Consider the following 26658-nt stretch of genomic DNA (forward strand, 5'->3'; position numbering starts at 1 on the left):
TCCTGAAATACAATTTCCGGCACGGAAATAGTCGCTACTTCTGCAACCGCTGCGTTTATACTCGATGTGATCCTGGGACAAGCTTTCGCGCAGCCCACTTCTCTCCGACGTTATCCTTTTTTGGGAGACAGACAACTGTCTTGTCCTTTTTGCCGGCTGTGTATCGGGACACATTATTGCTTTCCTCCCTTTCGCCGTTTTTTCCGAGTAAATTTATATCCTCCTCGCACGTGTGCCATACGTGTGTCCCTGTCTCCGCGGTGACGTATTTGCTTTCTCCGCTCGCAACGTTCTACCCTTTTTTCTTTCATCCTTCCGGACAAACTCGCAAGACCTCGGTGATTGCATCCGTTCTAAATTCTTCTTACGCCGATCGCGATCGACGCGACGCCCGATTTCATAGAGGGTTGAATTTTTTTATCACCTCTCCGGCGAATTGGCCGGCCACTCGTTGTTCCAGGATCTCTTAGGCTTTTGGTGCAGGACGCAGTTAAGATCCCCCGATCGATAGCGCACAGGGAGGGACGGCAAAAGGGTGAGGAAAGAGCGGAATCACCTCATCGTGAGGAAAAAATGATCTTTTCGCGATTCGTCGACTGTCCATCCGAACCGTCCACTCCGAGATAGCATCGGGACTTGGCTCCCTCCTCTTTCTGTTTTTATTTTCCAAGCCTCGCCCCCTTCTCACCCCGCAACACCGTTTCGACAATCTACTCCCGAGAGCTCCGAGCGTGTTTTGCAAACGCCGCCCGACAATGAAAGATATCTCGACCGTTTAATCGAGGTTATAAATTTTCACCCACCGTAAAATGTCACGCGTCTCGAATCGGACCCTTTCTGCTCCGGAGGGACGCGGTGGCTTGTTTCTGTTTGCATTGACGAGTCTGCAGGAAAGATTTATTCCGCTCGATTGGTTAACGTTGAACTTCTCGGCCTCGGCTTATCCTCGTACACCTCTACAAGGGTTCGTCTATTTCTCCTATTTTCGCCCCGTGAATCGTTCGCTGTCGTTCTATGCAGGGTAACAATATTTGCAAGTACGGTTTCGGAACAAAACGATCGACGCTTAAAGGTTCAACTTCTCGGTACGCCTTATAATACCTGGCCGGCTGCCTGCACGTCGAATTCATTAGCTCGCTGTAATACGAATATATGTATATATATATATATGTATATATGTATATATATATATGTATAAACTTTGTCTAGTTGGGATGAAATTAAAAAAGTTTCCCGAGGTTCTTGGCCAGTCTGAAAGCTTCGTTCAAATTATGATTTTATTCCAAGTTTACGGCAACTTTGATTTAAATCAACTTCGACGAAAGCGTTCCCGGTTTCTCCCCGCTCACCCTAAAAATAATTTCTTTTTTTTTCTTCCATCACTCCGCATCTCGGCCTGTGTTACACCCGCCACCTCTGTCTGCGCATTGTTATCCCCAAGATCTGGATTGCGAAATAAGAGGAAGAATTTTCTTCGCCTGCAGAGGAAATTACCGACGCGACGAGAAGCCGCCTTCGCTAATTGTCCTTGACAACGGCAAACGGACTCCAAGTCAGGACGAAACGTAACCAAAAGTAAGATAAAAGATGAACAGGCGAAACTGGTAACCGCGAATTTCGACCCAAAGTATCAAATCGCTTTGCTTTTCCACCAGCTCGATACATTCTTGTTAAAGTTTTGACTGTTTCAAAGGTTTCAAGTTTTTAATATTTTTTTACTCTGAGAAAATTTCGCGATGCGGTATTCCGGCAACCGACTCTACGTATTTCACGGTATTCACTTATTCAAACAGTTGTTGCTAGTCCAGAGAGTTTCTGCCAGCCTACCCGAAACCGGGTATCGCTGTAAGGTCAGGGGTCAGAATGTGCGTCCCACAAAATTGCTGTTTAATAAATAGGCCACTGGGCCGTGAATTTTGCAAGCGTGCGTTTGCAATTCCGACGAGCAGTAAGCTCGCTGCGTGTAATCGAGTCGTCGGGCTGCAACACCGTCGCAATTAGTTCGCCGGAAATTTTTCTCTCGCTTCCGATTCGTTCCCCAGCTCCGAATTTCCCTCGCGCCTCTATTTCGGCTTCTCGACCGGAGCGCGTGATTCGCGTTACGTTTAACCGCCCGACCGGATGGAACGTCACGTGTTGCATACCAACGGCCCTTGAGAAAAAAATTGCCCAGTTTGCATAGTAATCCCCTCCTTACACGGAGCTTCCCTTCCCCCGTTGCGGCGGAGATTTTTCAAATCTCTTCACACCACGCGGCTCCTCGGTGAGCGATTTCCGCCTCAGTGAATTTCTCGTTTTTCCCGCAATCCCGGGAGAATTTTCACCGCGGGCCGAACCTGGTGAAAATCATCCCTTGTTTTCGGTTTCCGATATTATTCGTAACGCGCCGAACTCCGATGGCCGGATGGCTGGCGCTCCGGAGTTTTTCTGCAGTCATTTTTCTCCTGCACAACTAATAAACCGGCCGACTCACCCACAACTCTTCACCCTTTATCCGGCAGCACTCGGCCACGCAACAACGCGATGGATCGAGCCAAACAGCCGGGGGTGAGATACCCGTCAATACGTTGAGTGATGGACGCATCCCTTCGATCCCCGTGAGATATACCAACAAATGACGTCACCGGCCGGGACGTACAGCTTTCAAACTATGACTAATTAGCCCGCGCTGCCCTGTCGTGACTAACATCATTAACGGTTATTCCGGTTTTCGGTATAAAAATATCCTCAGGATTTTTGTACCAAATTTTCACACTCCCTGCAAGATACGTAATACGCTGTACGTCAAATCTTTTTACATATCGTTTGGGATGAAATTCAAAGTATCTCTCAATGTATAAAAGCTTCGTATCTGTTTCATGATTTTCTATATTTTTATCAAAAAATGAAACCAATATTTTTCTGTGAATTTTTAATTCCAGATTTTTTACAAATGACAGGCAGAAAAGTGTTTATGCTTGATTTTATACTTAGATGGTTTTCTCCAACACAGGGAATAATATATAATATGCCCGATATAATGTAACAATGAAGGAATGTCTGCAAGATCGCCGATTCTTCCGCATCGCTTCAATATCGATCAACTCACCCCACCGCAGTGTAGATCACGGCTCATTCTTTTATAGACCTTCGACAGATTCGATATGAAAAGGGTATTTGCAAGCTCTCCGTGCAATTTATCATTCGGTATAGAGTAACGGTAGTATTCCTTTAACAATGTACAGGCAACGGCTCAAGGAACGGAAATTTCTAGGCCAGAGGTGGCCAGGTTTCTCAATGTCGTTGCCGATGCTGGCACGCAAATCCAGCACTCGAATTTTGCAGTTAGAAGGGTCACGGATTAACGAAAGTTATTCTATTCCATTTTTCTTATTTTCTTAAAATTTTCTGTCGAGCAATAAGCGTGCAATTTTATTTTCCTCAATTTCCAATCCTAATAATGTAATTATCAAATCAATTTCTCACGAGAGAATGATTCCTATGTTTAAATGTAAAGTATTCCGTTACTCAAAAATTGTTCATTCAAATAATAACATCTGCAAGGCTTAACCCTTTCAGTCACAGTGAGACGCTCAGCGTCCTGCCTCAAAAATTTCCACGTCCTAGCCTTTTCACAGTTTCATCAAACGATCTTCTTCACTTCGTATAGCTCCAAAAACCCAAGAGTAACAAAATTCGGGCAAAAGTATGAGTTAAAAAATTTGTGGCCGTAAGGGTTAAGCTACAAGGTTGGGTGAATAATATATTTTCTAGAGTATAAATCGCGATGAAAAATTATAACCAAAATTTTCGTTGATTATAGAAATCTTCTTATAATTAGAAGACAAAAAAAAAAAAAAGACAGATCTTCCCTCCATTTTTTTTGTCGTTGCGTTATCAACCCTTGTTTCTTTTTTCTTTTTCTTTCCTTCCTCATCCCCCCCTCTGACCCTAAACTCTCTTTTTAATAATTGATCACGTTCCGAGCAAATCTGTCCGGATAGATTGTGCCTTGTTCGCCAATATATGCCGTGCGGGGGGGAAAAAGGGGGCGTAGAATACGGGAGACCGCGACTACGCGGCTGATCGGAGACGGGGGATGAAGGGGGTTGAAGGGGGAGGTTATGCCACCGTGACACGCACGTCGTCCGGGCAATTGCACCCCGCTATCTCAGCTCTGGCTGGCGCTATGACACCACCTGTCATAGCTCGTCTCCCTGTTACCCGGTTATTAGCACCGAGCCGGTGGGATTCGGTTGGGACTCGGTTTAAGCCTTCGCACGTCGTTGTCCCGTCGGCGTTGCAGGTCCTGCAGGACGGGGGTGAATTGTATCAACAAAATGGGCGGTGACCCCCGATTCGACGTTCCTCCCCCGCGCCGAATCCCGGTTCCTCCTTTTTCACCCGCCGTGCGGTTTACGGGGATAAAATTGCAGCGTTCTTTGTTTCGATGGGACTTTTTTCACCCCGAGGCTTTTTTCACACGGTTCGTATATTCCTGTAGAGATGAGGTGCGGATGAAAATTTTTCACCGGGTATATTCGATGCTCGTTCGATCTTTCCACGAATTAGAATAGTCAGTTACATGTCTGTAAATACTTCGGCGCGCTAACTTCACTCCGGATACTGTCAATCAGTTGTATCGATGATACTGCGAGAAATGGGGGGAGAAATTTTTTTATTGCTTCGGAGAGTGACGGGCGGAATCGTACCGGATATACCGATACCGTCGTAGCGATCTTAATTCAATTCGAAGTGTCTGGTGGGAAGTGATTTTTTCACTGTCTGAAATCTTCGATTATACGCGATGAGTGAAATTCCATACTGTACAGATTCGGTTGAAAAAAAAATTATCAAGTCTCTGAAAAGAGTAGTGAAATAACTTAATCTTCATTCTACTACATTACAATATTTCATTACTTTGCATCCTGTACTTTTTCGCGCCTGGACAACATTTTTTTTTTTTCTCATTTGTTTTTTTTTTCAGAATCCCAGTGTCAGGGATGGACTAGACAAAATGTCGCGAGGCAGTTGCGTCGTATCAATTACCTTCAACAGGTCACGCAGATACGATATAGAATATCGCTCGTTAGGGATTTTAACCCTCCGCGCTTAACGAACGTTCGAAATGAATGTACACAAGCCAAATCGAGGCGTTAATCACCGCCTCGTTCGGTACGGTCAATTCCGTGTACATACCCACACATATACATATATATGTATATATACGCGTAGACATATGCATACCACGCGATGAATAAAATAAACAAAACGACGAATAGAAAATTATCTCCCTCGACGCTTTTTTTTTTGTCACCTGTACTTCTCGGCAGTAATCTAGATGTGACGCTGTGCTTAAAGGCCGCTCTGAAAATCTTAATTTTAATCATTGTATTGCAGGTGATGCTTTCGGCTACCCAGAATCAAGACGCCTCTTGAATTATTCTGGAAACGCGGTGCGGATCAGCCACTGAACAGGGCGACCTAGGTCGGTGCCGGGGGTTGACGAGGCGGCAGAGGTAGTGGTGGCGGAACAGCGGGGGTGAGTTTTGACATCTTGATTTACTCCACGATCACCCCTATTTTCAGTGACAGCCTAGGAAAAGACGATTCTTCGTCGTGGGTGATATCCGCGCTTGAAAGTTCAACGATAAGATTGACCGGGTTAAAGTTCACCGAAGACACTGTTTCGGAAGGGTTAAAAATACGAGTTGAACATTGGCAGAAATTTATACACTGCGCGAAAAAATTTACCCAAGCATTGATTTTCGCGAGCCGTTTTGATCGTTTTCTCTTTCTCATCTAGTTTTCCTTCAGCTTTGAATCCTGCTTTTTGACGATCGACGGCATCCTCACGCTTGATTCCCGTCTTTTTGTATCCCCAGATACTATGGGAGCGGGGGAATGGGGGTCGGAGGAGGGCCACAAGCCACGGAACTCCGGCGACGGCTGTCCCAAAAATCCTGCGACCGGCGAATATCTTCGCCTAATCTGCTAGTGAATGATCCCCGCAAAATTGACGAGTATGCTCGAGGCTGCAGGGAGAAGGACAGGTGAGATAATTATGGAGAAAAGCAATTGACTGACGAGCGGCGAAGAACTTGGATCGATTAATTCGGCGGTAGAAACGTGTGGAACTGATTAAAAATCGCGTAGAAATTTTCAAATCTTTCATAAATTTTTTCATCGTCAAACGCGCGTCCGGATTATAAATAGCGCGAGATCGAAGGATCGAGATGCAGCTTGAATGAACTGTACAAGCGACTTGTTTTTTCCTTTCCGAATGCGAACTTGGGGGTTAATTTATCGCTGTATACTTACCTGAGCGTTGTAATTTCGAACCAAGGGCTGTGCCGTCCGGACTCCTACATAAATCACCGGTCTTTATCCGATCGACGATCATCATCGCTTCTATATGGATGTTCTTTTGTGTTGCGTTCGTACTGAGAATGCCGGCACGATTCGCGTGATGCCAACGCATATATAATACAAAGTATAATACAAATTGTACAGACTGCTCATTTTAAGAGCGAGAAAATTGCGGAATAAATATATTCGATCAAATTGAGGCAGCACAAAAGATTTCGCACACCGTTCAAGCCTCCACGTTCAGCTTGGATTTCTGTTCGTCTCGATAAATTTTTAATAACTATACAGCAATTGACGGTACTTTCTTTTTTGTCAAACACCCAAAGCTTTCTTTTTCGATCTTGATTTCATCGAATTTTCGAATCGAAATGCTTTCTATATTTAACTGATATTTTAATTGTCGTTGATATCGTGCTGCGTAAAAATTCACCTGCTCACGTACGAATAATGACAGGTTGCTTTCAAACGGAATTTCATCGTACAACTTTTGTATAGAATTTTGCAAGCTTCGTTATTGTTACTATCCACGTGGGAAAAGGGACGTATTTTCAACGAATGAGAAAATACAGCATGTCTCATTGTATTCGTTCAAAAAATGATCGGCGAAAAATTGTGGTGACTGCCCTTAATTACTCGTGTAAAAATAACCCATGGAAAAATAAACTTGCATAAACAACGCGCGACAAATGCTAACCGAACAAAAATAACCCCTGACAGCAAATTAAATTTCACATACGTGTTATTTTTTTGCTGGTTATTATTTCTGGACCGTTTTGTCCAAGTACACAAAATGTAACGATTGAATAGCCGTTGAATTTGGTCGATTTTTGTTTTGGTATTGGGATGAACGATATTTTTCTTCTCTTCCTTGCAGCAGGACGGAACTGGCGAAAAACCCGAGTCTATCTTCGGGCCAGCCGACGTGTCTAGGATCATGCAGACGTCGGTACAAGGAGCGGCAGGATGAGGACAACGTGATCCCTGGAAAAGTGAGGCTGGGAGCTGCTGCCGACTATCGTCAGCGGCGGCTGACAACCGAAGACCAACGAGATGCCGATGATAATATCAGGAGGCGCTGTCAGCTGCGGGGGAACTGGAGCTTTCGTTGGCTCTTTGAAATGGTGGCGCAAGCTCTGGTTCTCGGCGTCATACTTTTCGTCACACCAGGCACGTATGAACCCCCGTTCCCCGCCGTCGACGCACGATGCGTACCGATATATAAACATTATTATTACGAATATGAAAGCTCGTAACGCAGCTTCGAACGACGATAACTTACCTCCACACCTAAACCTTCGCCCTGCGGTCTAAATTTCAAGGTTTATCGCGACTATGCTTTGCCGAAATTCGACACCCCGTTTAAGATAGCTTGCACGCAGCTTTTATTCGAGATGTCCGAGTTTGGGTGGAGTCTTTTTTTTATTTTTTTACTTCGGTTTGTACTCGCAAATTAGGGTACACACAGTCGATATATGAAGGGTTAAAAATCCAAGCGCTGGTGTAAGGTATTTAGGACCTTGGTGATTCATTTTCGCTTATCAATTTAATACGTGGTATTCGATATTAACTCAATGTTTTAGGAAGGGTAATTTTTAACCGTTGTTCAGATACGGAACGAGGCAAAATTACTAGTAATATCAAATGCAAATTCCTTTGTCTTAAAAAAAAATTAGGTCAAACTGACTTACCACCCTTGGATTTTCAACCCCCTCGTATAATTCATACAGCGAACAGGTTTATGCATTTCAAAACATGGTAGACGCGTTAGATTTATCTCAGGATCAAGACAACGTACAATTGTTATGCTCGGAACCAAACCTAACCTAATCTAATCTAATCTAATCATCGGAGTGACCTAAAAATTCAAAAGTTTTTGATCTTTTCTGTTTAAAATTACGCTCCAATCGCGTGTTAATTAAATATAGAATCATTTGTCGACATTTCAATGACGATAACCGCAGTTTTGGGTTGATGCAACTGAATGTCGTGGAAAAATATTGTGTGGAACAAAAAGGAGAAAGAGGAAACTGATATGAAAAAAAAAATAAAATAAATAAATAAATAAAATAAAACACAAAAATCCAACCTAACAGAGAAGAGTAAGAGAAACGCAGCGGAAACGCATCACCGCGTGACATGACCAATGGTCAGTTTCTACCCGGTGTGCACGCAGCGTGGATTTATCAATCGGCGGACGCGTCTGCGGTGGTGAAAAACACCGGAGCTGGTTTCATTGATTGAAAAATAACCGCTGAGCATCGAGCTTGCGGGGTGCCGAAGGTTGAAGGATTTAAAATTGAACGCGTATATGTATAACCGTCGGTTAGCAATTTTGTTCCGCGTCTCGGTTCGTGCGAATAAAAAGATTGCGTAGGTGTCAAAAATTTTTCAGATTTTTAACCGTGATGCAGAAGTTAAATCTCGAGAGGTGAGAATCGGGCCGCGGAAGTTTAATCCAAAATCGAGACGCGGAAAACGGGAAATGGGAAAATGGGAAATTTCGGGTGCCAACGAAGCCGGGTTTCGGTTCCCACTGATTAGCCAGGTCCAAATTCACGGAGCTCACAAAGCCGGCTGCTCTATTCCTCGGATCAAACAACTTCCCGCGACTGTAAGCTTCGCAACACGTCCAACGGTATAACCGATGCATGTTACAGTCCGTGGAATCAAGCTGTGTCCGTGTTTGCGAAACGGCGATTCGACGAATTTTGGAATATACTCGGTGTGACGAGGTTATCTGCGACTGCACTGATTGCTCTTCTCCGATTGAACCTCGCTGCAATCTACGTCCCCTCAGATCCTTGTTGCGATGCGAGCTTACGTGGATCGGAAAAATAAGTTGTCACACGTAATGTCGGGCAGTTGAAGTCCGGGATATGCTGTGAAAAAAACGCAAATTTTTAGAAGTTAAACGTGTCCGATTATGGACAAAGAGTTTCATTTCTCGACCCTAAAATTGCTAAACCGAGTTTATAAAAAAATGTTGGGATTGAAAATCAAAAATCTAGCCACGAGGTGGAATCGATAAATAAGTTCTAGAGGTTGTGTTAAAATTTCAAGTTCAAAAATGCCATTTTGTTATTAATTTCAATGAATAAATTCTGAAACCTTCTTGAAACTATAAATAGTAAAGCCCTCAAACTCAAATTGCTTCGAGTATTTTCGTTTTCTTTGAAAAACACTTCGAAAAATAGGTATGATTTTAAACCACGGCCTTCAACGAAAGTCAGACTGGTTTGCAGAAAATATATTACTTCCATATTGGCACATATCGAAACGTTCCGGGAGAATTTTCCTCGAGTTTGTCGAATCGCGTCGCTTCATAACCGTGAGTGGATATTATAATCCGTGTAATTTAACTGAAAGCTGGAGATAATCGATTCAACGTCAAGTTCCGGGGAGATGAAGATAGACCGACTGGAGTATAATCTGAATAGTCGAGTATTCCGCGGATGGATATACATGGCGCAATATTATACGAAGGATTGTCGGTCAGCGGTATTCACTATTTGGGGAATTAACTTCGGAACGAATTAATTTCCCCTCCCTACGACGGCGATAATTAAAGCGGTACCCTTTCGAGGTTATTTAGAGTTGTATTAATTGACAAGGGGTTGATTACATTATGGTAAATACGAGGAGGAATTTTGCTAACGGCTCTGTAACCTTCCCCTCCTCGTCTTCTTCTTCTTCCACCTCCACCTCCTACTTCGTACATTCAATCAAATTTTGAATAATTTCAACGAGTCTTGTGGCTTTCATTCGTTATATACGAATTTAATTCGTTATATCACGCTCCCAAGCCTCGAAGCTTCACTAACAATCGACGTTGAAGTTATTCTTGATTAACCCCAGCAACCGCACGTGCGTCTCTAACCTAATTATGTTTCCAACATTATAATGTTCATCAATTTTCACAAAAAAATATTTCATTTTTTCTATCTCTCTCTCGATAAAAGCTCCAACCTTCGCACTTCCCACTCTTCTTATTATACGTTCGTTAGTCTCATTAGCGCAATTTAATCAAAGCTCGGTTCGGGTATTTGTGTCTCGAAGAATATACCCGGCATACTTTGGCGTATGAGATTCCCATTTAACAGCTCGTTATTATCCCTGGCATTATAATACTTCGCACGTGACAGTAATAACGTTTAACGAGTCTTTGTTACGGCGCTGAATTCGCTTCGAACAACGGTTCTGCAAACTTTAACAAGATTTTCTTTTATTTTTCGATCTACAAACTTTTTTCTATTCTCAATAACTCGTCAATAATAATTAAAAAAATCACAGTCTACGATATATCACCACCGGTCTCTACGTTAACGAACAATCACTGATGTAGCAGATAATTGATAAATAAAATGAAGCTGAGTAAGTTCCGAAAAAATAAGCGATAGTGTTATAAGCGGTCAAACGTTATAAAAAAAAAAATAAAAAAAAAAATAAATAAATAAAAACAGGATGAAGATCAGGAAGAAAAACTTAAAAAACAATAGTATAAAAGTTATTCGTTACCGGAAGAGTATGGTTTTTTTTCACTTATACTATTCAAGTTGCCCTTGTTGCGTTTATTGTCAGCAATATCCGTGCGTGTAAACGAACATTATAAATACGTGAGGCGTAGCCGTGACGCGTAGATACCGATCTCTCTCACTCTCTCTCTCTCTCTTTGTCTCTCTCTGCACTGCAGGGCCGAGAAGAAAACTTTTGAGGCTAATGCCTGTAATTTATTTACTTTCCAATTATTTCGGCTCGTAAATTTTCCTCGTCCCCGCAGGTGAGCCAGGGACGAATCGGCGCGCCAGCCATTTTTAAAATTCCATTAACCCCCGTCGAGGGGACAGCGGGATTACCACTTTTATGAACTGTTAAACGACGGCGTAAACTCTGGACTTTCGGACCGGTTCGGCACGAGTTTGTCCCGGTATTGACGCGGCCTCGGGCTCCCTCGGGGTCCCTCGGGTATCCTCGGCTCGTTTCGTCCCGGGGACGCGAGTCCTGTCGAACGGAAAGAGACGCGTGGAAAGAACCGGAGATTCGCCCTGCATTCGTCATCGCCTTTCGCCCCGTCAGGCTGGCTTCCGGTTCCCGTAGTCCTCAGGGAGCGACGTGGCGATCGGGACGCGAGCTTCCGCCAGGTGCGGAAACGTTGTTCCCACAGGAAATCGTCGGTTCGTAGGGATGATCATTTAATAGGCGCCCCAGGCGCCAGTGGCAAGCTTGAGCGAAAATGGGTATTCAAATTTTATTCAAATTGGCACCAAAATGAGGCCTCGGGAGAGCCATGTTCGAAATTTGAATCCAACCACGCGGAAGGCGTCTGTTATTTGATCCACTTGCCGGCAGGAGACGCGACGCGTCGGGTCGAACAACCCGGGATAAGTTTCGGGAATCATTGTTGAACAGGGGCGAATGTGCGGAAACCCATTTTTGTTTTTGTCGGTTCTGTCAACGTCATCTGAATCAACCAACCTGCTCGGATCTCTTTTCGCAGTATCAGTTACCACATGGATCACGCGTTGACAGTGGTTCGTAAACACGATTGTATAATTATCGCTTAAATAAAAGTAGACAGCTGCTAGAGAGTCAAAGTTTTATTGCTTCTGTTAGGTAATTTCGGATTCGAATTCTCACACGACTTTTTAGCCCCTTTGGACACGTTGAGACACTCCGTTTTGCCTGTCGTGCGGATAGCGGATGTAGAGTGAGACGAGGATTGCAATATCGCAGTTCAAAGGAAATGTATTGGCGGGTACATCGGCCGCTTGGAGTATTAAATATTTCATCTATCCAGTTCAATAAGTTCCGGGACCCCGACAACTGTAATTCTAACGAACTTCTAAAAAGTTGGTGTGTCACGATAAATCTCGCAAGCATTGTTGTCGTTTTATTCGTCCTGTGATTGGTCGCTGGGCTATGTACTGTGTTCAGAGCCCCGCTGTCAGTTTGACAGTTGCGTATGTGTACGTGTGTGGTCTACGCTTCCGTCGAAATGACGATATACGAGAATTCTGTTTTAGGAGTCTCGCTGTCAGCTTGCCAATCACCTGTGCTTCAGTTGAAACAAAGTATATGTGTAATTATTTGCGACACTAATTTGAAATCCGTGCAGTTAATTGCAGAATCCGGAATGGAAATTACAAAAAATTTCAATCGGGTATTGTTACCTTCTCACGCGAATACTTTGAAATGCGTAGAGTGTTTCCTACACAGTGATAAGCAGGAACTAACGATCTAAGAGTTCGCAAATTGGCGCAGTCGTGTGGTCACCAATCCAAAAATGTGTCATCAACGCTGCAGCGCTGAACTTTTGTCTTTTACTGCGAACATAAGCCTTTGGCCTATCCAGCCATTTTTATCACGTATTCCTCCCCTCTCACGATGAAATTCGACATAAGACAAGTTTCTTATGCTTTTAGATTTTCAGAGCTTTCATTTAGGCCCTATATCAATACGATCGATGCACTGACAATGAGAGTTGAAATATACCAGTTCTGACATTTCTAACATTGTAGAAATCGTCTGTTGGATCAAGAAATTTCAACCACTTTTAGAGCTTAAGACTAGATATATGACGTACGCCTCAACTATATACAACATGTCATATTAGGCTAAACCACGGAGTGGTAGGAAAGAGACAATGTTCTGCAATAAAAATTGTCCCCAGTTTTGAGATAACGTAAGAAGAATTGTCTGAATGCGATATGAGCGCCTCTTGTTGAAAAAGCTAAATTTTCGGTATAAAATGTGAAAAAAGAAGGTATCGTAACCTATAAACCTTCGTGCTATAAATATACTCCGTAAATTCGTAAAATACGCATTTTAAGTGAATGAAAACTGAGTAATTGCTTTTCCAACCTCAACCGACATTAAATCCGAAGAAAAAGTGACAAACGGCAAATCGTAAGATCATAGAGGGAAGGGGGCAGAGTGCGCGAGAGGCGGTTACATCACACCTTGACAATTTCTGTTACGTTGCCCGAAAAACCGGACCAACTTTTGAGCCGAGCTTGAGTTTTGTCTCCTTCCTACTACTCCGTGGGCTAAACACAGCGCTTACGAAGCTTATGGAGGCAACACAAGAGAGAGCGTGTCAATCGCTCGTGCTCTGTCGATAATATCGTAACGCGGTGAATTTCGTAAACAATACGTCTGCAGCTGCGTGACATACGATGTGAATAAAAAAACGCAAAGCATATCAAAGCCAGTGTTGAAAAGTTTGCTAATGTCAGAAATAAATCGATGAATATCGATTATTTTATCTATATAATAATATCGAGGCGTAAAAGCAGCACCGAGTATGGCTTCGCTGTCTTAAACAATGATGCCTTCACTTTTAGGGTTTTAGGAGCGTAGTCGTTAAAACAGTCGGGATGATGAATAAGGAAGAATTTGAACGTGATCTGAAAGGAACGTGTGAAAAATTTATAAGTTACATTTTTGCACGAGATAAGAGTTGCCTGTCAGATAATCATAAAAAATTATTCTACTTATTATGAATCTGACCATCTGGCAATTACTTTGAGGCAATTACTTTGATGTGAGAAAATTTGTATGACGCGGAACAACGTGCTTCGTGGGATACATTTTTATTCCATCAGTCACAAAGTAAGATGCAATGAGTGGGAGAAGAGGTGAGTTTGCTCGGTCGGTAAGGGTAAGAGTACTGCGTTACCTTAACTTTTAGCTTCCACATCTCTCTGGAATCACATTGCTGCCACACTAGGGTCAGGCTGACCCTAAACTTACCCAACTACAAATGATAATAAAACATGAATAAAGAACAAAATAATTCGTACATTGTCACTTTATCATAGTAAACATTCCCACGATACGACTATCTAGTCGCAGTAAAAATGCAAATTCACCTGGAAATAAATTATTAAACTCTGTAGCGAATTTCACCCAAGTTAAAAAGAGAGGAAGAATCGGGTGACAGAAACAGAGGACTTCAAGCGGTTCGCTACGTCATAGGTGCATGTGAAGTGTTCGCCGATATTGATACCAACAATTTTGAAACAGCGTTCCAGCACTCGGTACTCGTTTCAAGCCACCCCGTCAATTCGTCACACTGTCAACCGTTTGAGCTTTTTCGTAAATTACCGAGCTTTCGTCGCCACCTGAGCCACTCTTTCCTCGCCAGCTTGCATTTCTCCCCCTTTTTCCCACATCGTGATACCGATCGAAGAAAATTTGCCGGTAAATTATTCTACATCGTTGGAAAAGGGTCGTTTCGAGGATTGACTGATTCCGCGTTCTACGATACCTGCACATTCCACGGTCCAGAAAATACCAAAATTTCAATTCAAATTGGCCCGTTTGACAAAGCAACCGAAGACCACGAGAAGCCACCCCGATCTTTCGTAACGCGGTATACGAAGCAACACTGAAAGCCCGGACAAGCATCGCAGATGTTGTCGTAAAAGAGGGTGAAACACGTTTTTCCACGTTATGTTATGACTGGGGTAAAATTACGAGGTGAAACGTCCTTTCGACGCCCGGTGTTGCGGAGTGAAAATTTCTCCAAGAGTATAATGTCGTAAGTACCGAGTAACGGGGCACACGTAACGACAAAAGACGAGGCGCAAGTTGTGTCATCGTCGCCGTTATAATTTCCGCTGGCAACGGGCCGCGTTGTCTTTGATTGCGGGGTGGCGCCTTTTGTTCCATTGTCATTCGTCTTTGTCCTCATTATTGGCAACTGTGCCATACCGTTGGGCTGCTCGCTTTGGCAGGCCTCGCCCCATGATACAAAACCCATACACATCGGCACACCGCAGCCAGCTTCGCGCCGTTCCCCATTCATTCGACCCGAAGAGCACGAACAACGGTCACAAAGGTGGAGACGCCTCGCTGGTGAACAAGTGTTTTCGTCAAGGCAAAAGCTCGACCGATGCTAAAAATTCGCAGGACGTTTAGACACGTTGCCGTTGAAGCAAAGCTTCTCGCATTGAAAGAAATTTTTATTACCTCGTTTTCTGTAATTCCAACAATATTCAAACAGTTTTTTTAACGATACCTGTTCTACCGAATTCTTCTAGTTACTGTAACAAATGAAATTTTTCTCAGTGCGTTTCAAAAGATCAGGCCTGCGTTGTTCTGGAATCCAATCGGAAGTGTCCAACGGCAGGAAACTAGTTTCCGCTCCGTCGTTTCACGATTCGTTATCATTCTCGATGACGTTGAATGTTCTTCTGACGCAGTTGATCGCGAGTGAAGAAGAGGGCGAAAATTTCAATCGGCTTGTACGGATGAATTAGAAAACGATTAGACCCGACGACACGATACCCAGAGGGTGAAATATCGCGTTTCTAATTCCCTCCGGGATCGCAGACGGTTTTTCCCACCGTATCTCGCCGGCTTAACTCGATCCTTCCGTCGCTCTTGACCGGATGACTAATCGCCGTGAGCGCCGGACGGTCAAGTTTAATTTGAAACACCCCGACCCGTCCATCCGCAGGCCCATAAGTGAAAACTGAGCGGCTCTTAGCCGTCTGATCTTCGGACAGTTACACCGATGGAAAGCTCGACACTTTTCGGAGCAGCCGTGTCTGCGAGCTTATCGTCGCCTCGGGATTACCGGCCAACTGCTGCGGCGGCGGCGGCGGCTAGACTCGGATACGGAATGCAAAAACTAACGGCTTCGCCGGATCCAACGAATGAATGAAACCCGGCTCTAGTCACGGCGAAAAGCTCCGGCACAGGGTGTCGCTCCGGGAAAGTTGCAGTTAAATTACGTCCGCTAAGGAAAATTACACGGTGACGGCTGCAAGCTCCCATTATCAGGACCAGCCTCGTGCAGCAGGAAAAGCGCGCCATTCTGCCCGACGACAATCAGCCGTCCGGTCTGCTGCAGCGATTCAGATTTTTCCATCTAATTGCCTTTGACGACTGCGACACGGTAAACTTTTCCCATTCCATTCCATTCCAAAGTCACGGCTTGTTTCTCCGATCTCTTTCTCCGGTGAATCTTATCGTCATACAAAACCGCTCACTTGTCCGTTCGAGCTTCAGTTGAAAGCCGAGTATTTTGTATCCATTTTTTTATATATTTAGAGAACTTTGAAAACGTATTTCTTCACGGTTCTTTTCCAATTTTTGACAGTACACTAATGAGTTTTCAATACTTGAGAGTAGTTGTTGCGATATAATGTAAATTGTTATTGTTAGAAACAAACTGACCGGAAAAAATCGTGAAAATTGTAGAAATGAGAAAGTTATCCTTCTACACACTTACACGTAAAACATAAATTATAAGTTTTCGAGTTTGCTGATCACGAATCTGAAATAGGATTTAAAAAATTCAAGATGGCGGGTCCGATACGAGGGACGAAAATTTCAAATCCGATCGGATTCGGAGAAAAAAAACTCTGTTCGCGGGTTTTTAGAATCGCTGATTACGAATCTGGAACCAGATTTCGAACATTCAGTACGACGAATCCAATCAGAAGCCTCGAAAACCCCTGCGTAGAATTTTTTTACCGTATTTCATGAAATTTGTAATTCTCTTCCACTGTATTGGATCCGCCATCTTGAATTTCCAAAATCAGATTTCAGATTCGTAATCATAGCCCCCAAAACCACAGAATACTAACTTGTTACAAAAGTTGACTCGGCTCGAAAATGTCTGTTAACGGATATAATTTCAATTTCTCTGGAAACTCGACAAGATTTGACGATTCTCACGTCGCAACGTCGATACACCAGCGACGCATTTTTTCTAAAAACGTAATTCAGCGCACTCGAGTCTTCCCGAACAGACGTTAATTGCCTGCGGTGAATTCCAGAGAAAATATGAAGCTCGGTCCTGGAGGGTGGCGAAGGAATCGGAGAACGTGAAAGGTTTTGGTCGGCTGCCAGACTCTAAAACTGGAGGGGATAATCCGGAGGATACACCACGGTCAAATTTCGTTTAACACGCAAAGTCACGTTCTCCCAGTTTCCGGACGCGGTGTCGCTCGAAATAACCCGCAGCGTGTGAATTGATCCGGTTGCGATAGGCTGTCCATATTTGCCCCCTCCGAATAAGAAAACGTCGAGCTTACAGGGCGTAAACTTTTTTCTCCGCGTATCCCTGTAATTGGGTTCATACGAACGTCGGTATCAGTCGCGAAACCAACGCGGCCCTTGAAGTAAAATTCCGTCTCGTAAATTTCGGGGATCGGCTGTTTTGCGGAACCCGCTCGCGTGCCGCTCGCTCTCTGTAATCGGGGGCTCGACTGAATCTACGGAACAAAGCTGCGCGCACGAGCTTGCAGTGAGCTTGATACCGCGCTCGGAATTCAATGAAGCAATCGCGGCCTTCCAGCTGTACGGATCCCGGCTCCTGATGGATGAACGCGATCCGTTCACCCGCGGGAAAATCGATCCTGGAGGAAAAATCATCCTCGAGGTGAAGCCCGCCAATGGTGATTACACCTGGCTCCGAAGCTGCACTTCCAGGCATCCCTGCAAAGCTGCAGCATCTAGGATTTCTCAAACTCTCCGCAACGCAGCCCGCAAAGCCTGTAAACGAATCGGCTGCTGCACGTCGAAGAAGCCGCGGAAATTCGTAGCGGGCTTGTATAAAATAACTGGGGAAAACTATTCATCGGATCTCTTTGCAAAGTTGCTTCAATGAAACACGCCGACTATCCACTGAAGTAGGTACCTACGTAACAATGGCTTCCATTCATCGTTCCTCTTAGCATCGTACTTTTGTACATGGACGGATAACTCGCGAAATAACTTTGCTACATTATCTTGAAAAATTAACGATGCTTTGCTGGATTTTGGACACGCGCAGTGTGTGCAGACGTTCTGTAACGTTTTAATAACTATTGTACGTGGAATAAAGTAGACCGCTAAAGAAAAATACACAGAATAGTTGAAAATAATGTTGAAAAGAAAGATTATTCATTTATTTATAGCTTATACCGACAAACCTTACAATAACAATTATAATAGAGCAGAAGCATAATTCCCCTAATCGGCGCAGGCGAACAAACTTGACCTAATCGTTTAATTTGAACGAGAATGAACAGTACAAAGTCTATACAATGAACATAAAATTCAATTCAAAATTGTCGTAAAAGAAAATAAAGAAGAATGAGTGTGTGTGTGCTATTATTATTTAATCACGTGATTATTATATTTGTTATTTCAACAGGCGTCGTATATTGATTCTCTATCTGTCACCTGATCGGGATTTTATTCATTTCACACTTCACAGAATTTTATTCATACGCGCACACTTCAAATATAATATATGTATAAATTAGGTATATAAATTTTGACTCCACAGAAATACAGTTGGCAATAAATAAGTTAGTAAAGCAGAGTGAAATTTTACTTGAACCAAGTCTTCGTCAAATTTATATATCAAGACATGCAGGCATGGAGGCTAAAGAAATATGCAATTATTTCGCGCATCGAAAATTCAAGATCCGCTTACCGTTGCCGAGTCCCGATAAATTCAATTCACGATCAGTCTTAAATTTTCTCTAACCTGAGCCTAAGCTACACGGAAAGCAGCCAGCTGTTAGGCTAACGTAAATTTCAACACCCCCTTGCGTGTATATAGGTTGTAAGCGTGTATCGAATCGGTTTGCGAAAGCCGCTTGACGCACCGCGTACTTTGTACGTTACGGGTTGAGATTTAATCAAAACCGAAACAGGTGTGAGTGCGAGAGAATAAAACGAATCTCTACACATATATCCCGTACTTTAATGGAAATATTGAATCCCTTATTAAACTGTCAAGGTTGCATTTTCCACTTTTTTCTGACAGTAGTAAGCCCCGGTTCTATCGAGAATTTACAAATAGTAAAATTGAATTGAAAAATGCCTGTTCAAAAACCACACGTAGATTTCATCTGTCGAGAAATTATACACAGTTTTGCTCTACGATAAAAACTCCCTTGTAAGGATTTTACGTCGTTCTTCTACAATCTACGCAATGAAATCAGAAAAAGACACAAAGACGTATATAATTTTGGGAATTTCTATTTTTTTCTTTTATTTATCCACCCTTTCTTAAATTCGTTATTTTATTGTTACAATATAAAAGGGACACTACTCGTCGCAGGTCTAACAAACTTGGCCTGATGGTTAAAAAAAAAAGAAACATATAATAAATAACAAATAACACACATATGTATAAATAAAAAGATAAAACGATGAGTTAGGAGAAAATTGCCCGCGAAATAAAATTGAGACGAGAGAGATTTTTTAGTCAGATGTATAGATATGTATAGAAAACGGTGACGATGTTTAAAAATGAATAAAAAATATCGCGAGTCAAGTCTTTGTATTCTCAGTTAAAATTTCTACCCCGCCAGGATTTACGCTTCAACTCGCTGTTACGACATTTCTTATATTACCGAACCACGTATATCTACTAAACCTTCTCGACCAAAACTCGTCTCTCTCGCTCTCCCTCTCCGTCTCTCCTCCTATTTCCGCACTCTCTAACGAATAACGATTTATACTCAATGTTTGATCGAATCTGTAAATTTGCAGAGACCTTTTTTCACCCTCGTTTCCTTAATTTCATTGTTTTAGGCTTGTGCTACCAGGACGCGGTCCACATAACGGCGATCCTGGGCGAGAGCGTGGTTTTCAACTGCCACGTGGAGTTCCCGGGTGAGCACCCAGTGCCCTACGTCCTCCAGTGGGAGAAGAAGGTAGGCGATACGGTACGATATCGGCCACCACCCTCTGCTCTATCCGTGAGTTTAAGACAAGGGCTCCTGCACCGAAGTCGCGATCCTTCCGCCGACTCGTTGCTCGTCGTTTCAATCCTGCCTCGATTCGTCCCTTGTTTCAATTTTTTTTCCATTTAAACTTGACGATTGTATCTTCGCAAAGACATAATAAATTAACAGACTTTTTTGTTCTAAATCACGGCTGAGAATTGTCTAGAATTATCTATATAAAAAGTAATAACTCAATTTCTTGCCTCTCGTTTTCCGAGGATCAGACATGTTCTGTTTATTCTTATCGAATATCTGAATCGTTGGGAGGTAATAACTGCGAGAGAAGAGGAAATAACGATTGCCTATGTCGGAAGGATTGATCCGAGTCTTTGACAGTGCGGAGCAGGACTTTGGCAGGACCCTTGGACCGAATAACGTTGTTGCAAAATGCTACCGTTAATGATTGTATTCTGCTTTGGATAATTTTTGGCTGAAACTTTCATTTGCTGGCGGACAAGACACGCCGTATATAATATTAATGATAATTGTTGTTCGTATATACAGTATATAATATATATATACATTAGCTTATTTTGATCCATCCGGACTGGAGAGAGCAGAGTCTGAATTCGCATAATGCAAATTGCACACTTTTTACGTAGATTAATTATTAGTATCATGATGCATTATAGGCTTAAAAATCATTCGCACACACGCGTTTATTTATTATATAAGTAACGTTTAACATTGTACACAATTATTTATATCGGTAAAATTAACAACGGCAATAATTGTTAACCGATCCAACTCACGGCTCCGCAAATTTCACATTACTTTGCCACTATGAATTGGTCCGTTCTTTAGATTTGTGCACTTTGTTTATTTTTTTCTTTTTTATTTTTATCTGTTCACCGTGTACAACCAAGAATTAGATTCTACGAATCTATCTTGTCTCTGACTCTCTAACCTGATTTTTCAAAACCTAGCATGCCTGTCCGTCATTGAGCTCTTAATGTTATATACAGCTATTCGAATGCAACCATATTACACGGTAGATTTTAGACGAATGAAAATCGCCCGCATGCTTTTCACCGTGAAATTTTTTTTTTCTTTTTTTCTGCAAATGTGCAAAACTTTTCACATTCTTTAGAAAAATATTCTCATGTCGCAGAACATAATTTGCAACTGCGTAGATACATTCTTGTCTTTCCCTGCGAGAACGTATCTTTGTAAATATTTCTGTGTTTTATTTTTTTCAAAATCATTTCATTTGGCGTAACATTTTTATCACTATTGGAGAATGTTTAATTCTCATTTTCAATAAATTACTTTCAATTTCATCCATCGGTATAGTGATGTGTCAGGAATTCGTACCTTGTGCCACTCAATTTTCCACAGTCAAAAAAAAATTCAGAAAATTCACACAACATTTCTATTAGATAAAAAAAAATTCAAAAGAACTACAAGAATAATCCACGGAAAAAAATTGACGCTGTATCAAATAGTCAATTGCTTTTCGTTCCATCTTTTATTTTTGTTCGACGGTGAAAGTTAGTGTAAATACACCGAACGCGTGAATTTCGGTGCCTGTTATCGATTTACGATAATAGAAATGAAAAAAAAAAAAAAAATGATAGTCGTCGATGGTGCGCTGTGTGATTCCGAGAATATACATTTTCGTCCTGAATTTGCGGACGCGTTAAAAATAAGGGGAGTAAGTGGGTGGCGGGGGGGGGGGGGGGGGGGGGGCAATTTTTTTACGGGCTCGAGGGCGACATTAAAAGCCATATTTTTTTTTTAGTTTTCGTATTATTTTTTGAATCTGTCATTTTTTTTTTTGTCACTCTTTCGACCAACAAACTTGGAATTTATTTTCCAATGGCGAATCTTTCGCGTATAACGAGAGAGAAAAAAAGAAAAAGAATGCATGGAAACGTGGAATGCATTTGTTGCTAGTTTTCCTTTTATTTGCCTCTCGGCAGCGTAAAACTCCCAGAGACCGACCGTCGGGGCATTCCTGATTAGATTACCCTGTCGACGCTCGCAACGAACGCTTTTTCATACACATACACATTGCACTCGGTACGGGAATGAAGAGGCCCGAATTACCGGCAACGAGAGGCCTCGAAATACGAGAAAAAATTAGGAAAAGTATTCCACTGATCAGGTTTGAGGAACGCCGACTAATTCCGCTGCACTTCGCACCCAGCGAGAAAAGCATCTGACTCGAAAATTGAATTTCTTGTAGCGCGCTTCGGACTCGGGTAGAAAATAGATTTTGCAGGAGCGTATCGCGGGGATTTCTAAATCTTCAATTGATATTCAGGTTCAAAGATATCTTCAGCCTCGCGTAATAAGCGATAAAGTCCTGAGAATTTCTCAGCTGCATCATGCATCGACAGAAAATTATGGATCAGCAATTTTATGACCGATGGTGATGTAACTTGGTTTACGAGTTTCGTAAATTTTTAACGCTTCCCGCAGTTTCGTAAATATATCACGACTAGAGTGTAAAAATCGCTCGAGCTGTAGCAGTTTTCTTTGAAATCTTTACGCCGAGCTTCGGTACTCTCAATTCTTTATTCTTTACTCGCTAACGCGACGATCTATAAGTGAAATTAGCGCTGCGCGAAAAAGAGATTTCAACTTTCGTAGACGATTCTCGAGTGAACCTATTTGAAAGCAATTTTTCTTGATCAGAAGACTCGATTGAGTATCGCGGAAATTTTTTTACAATGAAAAGATCGAGTTTATCCACAAATTCGCAGCAAGTGACGCGAATAAAGTAGCTCGTAGTAGCGGAATGATATCCTTACTCGAAAGAAAATCATAAATTTTTGTCGACCAGCCGAACGAAGAGAGGGAAAAATTGTTGTCGTCGTCTGCAATTGTGGTGAAAAAATACTAAACGCGTGTAAGGAGCACTTGGTTTATCCAAACAACGAAACTTCCGCTTCGCGCAATTTCAAATTACTCTCATATACACGCTTGTTTGCGAGCAGTTAAACCGAATATACCGGGCAAAGCCCGGTTTCTAGGTATGCGTCGTACCCAAGGGGTTGCTCGACTAAAATCAATAGGTGCGGGGTACATATTTTCTAGAACGACGGTGAAACCGAGGCCTGAATACAGGATTGGAGAGCGCGTGAGAGAGAGAGAGAGAGAGAGTTTCGCACGTATACGCAGAGACCAGCTTCGTAAATATCTTACAGACATTGCAATGTTTACTCTCCACCAGCATCGAGCAAACATTCCGGACCCGGATTTCCGTTTGGCAATTTATAAGTCGCGTGCTCCTTATCAAATCCCATCGACACCGAAATTTACCTATGCAAAATGAGACCGTAAAATTCACCTCCTTTTTGTGTATTCCCAAACAGGTTTTCGCCCCCCAAAAAAAGGTAAACTGCAGAAAATTGACAAACGAGTGAATAAATATCGTACAAAATCAATGAACGAAGTACGTATTAGGCTTGTTTTTTAAACCGTCTGTACGCGTTCGGATATTGGTATAAAAATAATGGGAAACCGCGTTTATTATCTGCCTCTAGACATTGGCGAACGTGAATTCGATTAACAGAATTGTCTTGCAACGAGGAGATGAACAAACATGTACGATAAGCCCGGAAGCTTATCGCTGTTCCAGAATTATAACGAGAGAGACATACAGAAAGAGAGAGAGAGAGAGAGAGAGTGAGTGAAAGTGGGGGTGGGGGGATGGCGTTTGGTTAAACATTTTAATTAAGTAAGCTGCGAACGCGTTTCGCATTATTTCGGTCGCGTGTGCGAGCTTACAGCTGGCAGGTAGACAGGCGCGTAACTATTTTTGAAATTACAAAATTACATCCGGCTAAATAAATTGCGAAACAATTAATATGGAAATGGAAGAGGTCGGGGGTGGCACGTCTGCAGCACCGGTAACAATTTCATATACTTGAAAACAGCCGACGTCGCGTAGGTGTTCGCCCGATGTTACACCCACCCTGCGTCGAAAGCTTTCCTTCCTTTCTCCCATTCTCTCTCTCTCCCTCTCTCTCTCTCTCTCCCGCGAGGAAGTTTCTCACGAATGAGAGAACGCCCTGGTGGCCGCGTCATTTCGTCACCCTCGAAACTCTCACCCCCCGCTGACGATGTACGCCGCGAGGTTTGCATCGCGGCATGGCAGGGAAAACGCGATAAATGGAAAAGCTCCCGTACATTCTTCATTCGGGAAAACAATGGCCGTACCAGCCTTCGTCGTCCTCCGGGTGAAATTGTCCCTGAAAATAAAAAGGCGGCAAGAAATACCGTGAATAAAATAAAAGTAAAGGCCGATAAACGTCTGGCCAATAAATTGATGACGCATTGGAAAAAAAAGAAAAAAATTATTCACGGCTGTTCAACTTCAGCATTTTCAAGCTTTCGAGAGACGATCATGCCTATCATTCGGATCGTCGATTTACGACCCGAGTATTTTGCAACGAACGTTTAACACACGATCGATGCGGCGAAGTCAATTAGCGAAATTTTAAATACCAAAATTTGTAGATTTACTCGTATCGAAAATCCGCGTTTTTGTGGATATTTTTCCTTTCTTTTCCTCCGATGGAGAGAGTAGAAATTTATGCATTACACTTTCGTGTTTTCTTACACCATGTACATGTTACTCCTATGATATACAGTTACCGCGGAATGTCGGGGTGTAAATAACTCGCTTCCACTGTTTCTGGCATGTATACGCCTGCGATATTACGGCTGGCTGGATAAAAGTAAAAAATACTGTTTTCACTCACGCATACGAGGAAGGAATGAAAATTGAAAAATTCTTCCAGACATTGGCGAAAAGTCTCGATACCGATGAACAACGAATATTGCAGAAGAATATTATTAACAACCTCTCGTTATCATTTTCATCAGTCATAGATTAATCTTTAACGAGTGTTCTTGCAAAAAATTCTACACGGTTCATTTTTTCTCTTCACATCCAAAGATGTAGACACAGCTTTAATCAAATTCAACTCTCCCAGCTTTAATCGGTAAAATTGCACTCCGGAATCTTTGCCTTTCAACTTATTTTTCTGTCAACGATTTCCTACCGGATAACTGGTGATAAAATTTCAACCGCAAGTCGCTAGGTTACAAATCTTCCTTGATTCGCCCGGTTTACTTTCTCCTCTTCTTCTAGCATTGAAAAAGTACTTCGAGTGTGAAATTCTTACAAAGCTGATAAAATTCTTGAATACCTGTAATTCAAATCGATCACACCTGAAACAGCCGCAGCTACGATTCCTCGCAATATTCGCATCACCAGCTCTCTCGATCGATTTATCATACGCCTGGTCCGGGAAATAATTTACCCCCCGAGAATTTTCAAGGGTGGGTTTAGCTTATTATCGAGTCGGCTGACGAAAAGAATCGTGTTACGGTGCGGTATTTTCGAGGGGTTGCGTGGATCGAAAAGGGTGAGAATCCGCATCGCGGATCGTCGAAAAAGGCGCGATCGTCGAATGGATGACCCACTCGATTTCCGGAGAGGCTTTCAGCCCGAGGTGCAAGTGCAGCGGAAGCGGATCAAGCCTCCGGCTTAGCGCTGCGACACAATGCAGATTCTTCCAACGAGACCCGATTATGAGAACCTCTGCGCGAACATATCGATTTACAGTTTGCCGGTTAACCCGTGCCGGCTCCTCTAGTTGGCTTAAAAATAGGGCAAACCCAACCCCGCCACACACGTGCAAGACTCGAGTCACACACGCCTGGAGTCGAATTACGCTGCAGCAGAGAGAAAAACCAGTTTCACCCGTGATTAGAAAATTAATGAAAATGAAAAAAAAATAATCATTCTGAATCTCTCCGAAATTACAGACTTTTAGATAAATACATCAGACATCGAGTGATGATGAAAATGGGTAGAAATTAAGACGTGACGAAACGTTTTACGGGTCAAAACGTACAATTTGAGATAATAATGTTGAAATAATTGAAACAACAACCTATCGGCTTGAATTTTTTTTGCTTTCATCTTTTAGAAGCTAAAGAAACCGCATCGTTCGACTTCTTTTCACCGAAATATACGTAAATACAGTTTGTACGATCGTTCAATGATAAATAGATCATTTTACTCCGAAAAAAATTCTTTCAAAATCGTCTTAGACGGATTTTTTCTTCAGTTTGTCTATTGGTACAAGTAATCCGACGTACTGAATTCTTACAACTTAAGGATGACGAACATTACGATTCGTCAATGACACGTTATTAATCTTACTCAAAATCGAAGCCGGCCAATCGTTTTTGAGAACTCGTTTACGAATAAAACGAGTTATTGCCTTCCAGAAGCAGATGATCGGTATACAAATATTTTGACGTCAAAGAAATTGGAGAAAATAAGTGTGATTCTCCTATGTTGTCAATTTCATTAAGTATTCAGAATTGAAAATCTATGTTTTCAAATTCGTATCCGCATCATGGTGACTTTTCTGGTTATAGACTAGATTGCTTGCACAATGGCACTTACTTTATCAAAATCTTCGTCTTATCACTTTTCCGACGATGAATCGTTTCGAGAATGAAATTCAAGCGTACACAGAATGGAATTAAAGCCGCCCAATACAAACTGTAACAATTATAACGGTTGCAAAAAATCTCCGCCGGTGGT

At 42.5% G+C, this 26658-nt stretch overlaps 1 protein-coding gene across 16 annotated transcripts in view; it reads left to right on the forward strand.

The window, feature by feature from the left end:
- Window positions 1-26658, forward strand: part of LOC107226566 (protein turtle) — a 164784-nt gene that overhangs the window by 116474 nt on the left and 21652 nt on the right. For 12 of the 16 annotated variants that reach the window (XR_006903283.1, XM_046733920.1, XM_046733925.1 and 9 more), the window contains 4 exons: window positions 5380-5521; window positions 5865-6032; window positions 7223-7515; window positions 19891-20057. Coding sequence is in view for 15 of the 16 variants with exons in the window: in XM_046733920.1 (XP_046589876.1) it covers window positions 5884-6032; window positions 7223-7515; window positions 19891-20057 (609 nt within the window). In the remaining variant the exon portion in view is untranslated. The remainder of the gene's footprint in view (window positions 1-5379; window positions 5522-5864; window positions 6033-7222; window positions 7516-19890; window positions 20058-26658) is intronic. The other 4 variants (XM_046733929.1, XM_046733930.1, XM_046733927.1 and 1 more) reach the window with 3 other exon arrangements.

This window comes from Neodiprion lecontei, chromosome 3, assembly GCF_021901455.1.
Source record: "Neodiprion lecontei isolate iyNeoLeco1 chromosome 3, iyNeoLeco1.1, whole genome shotgun sequence".
Classification (NCBI taxonomy): Eukaryota; Metazoa; Arthropoda; class Insecta; order Hymenoptera; family Diprionidae; genus Neodiprion; species Neodiprion lecontei.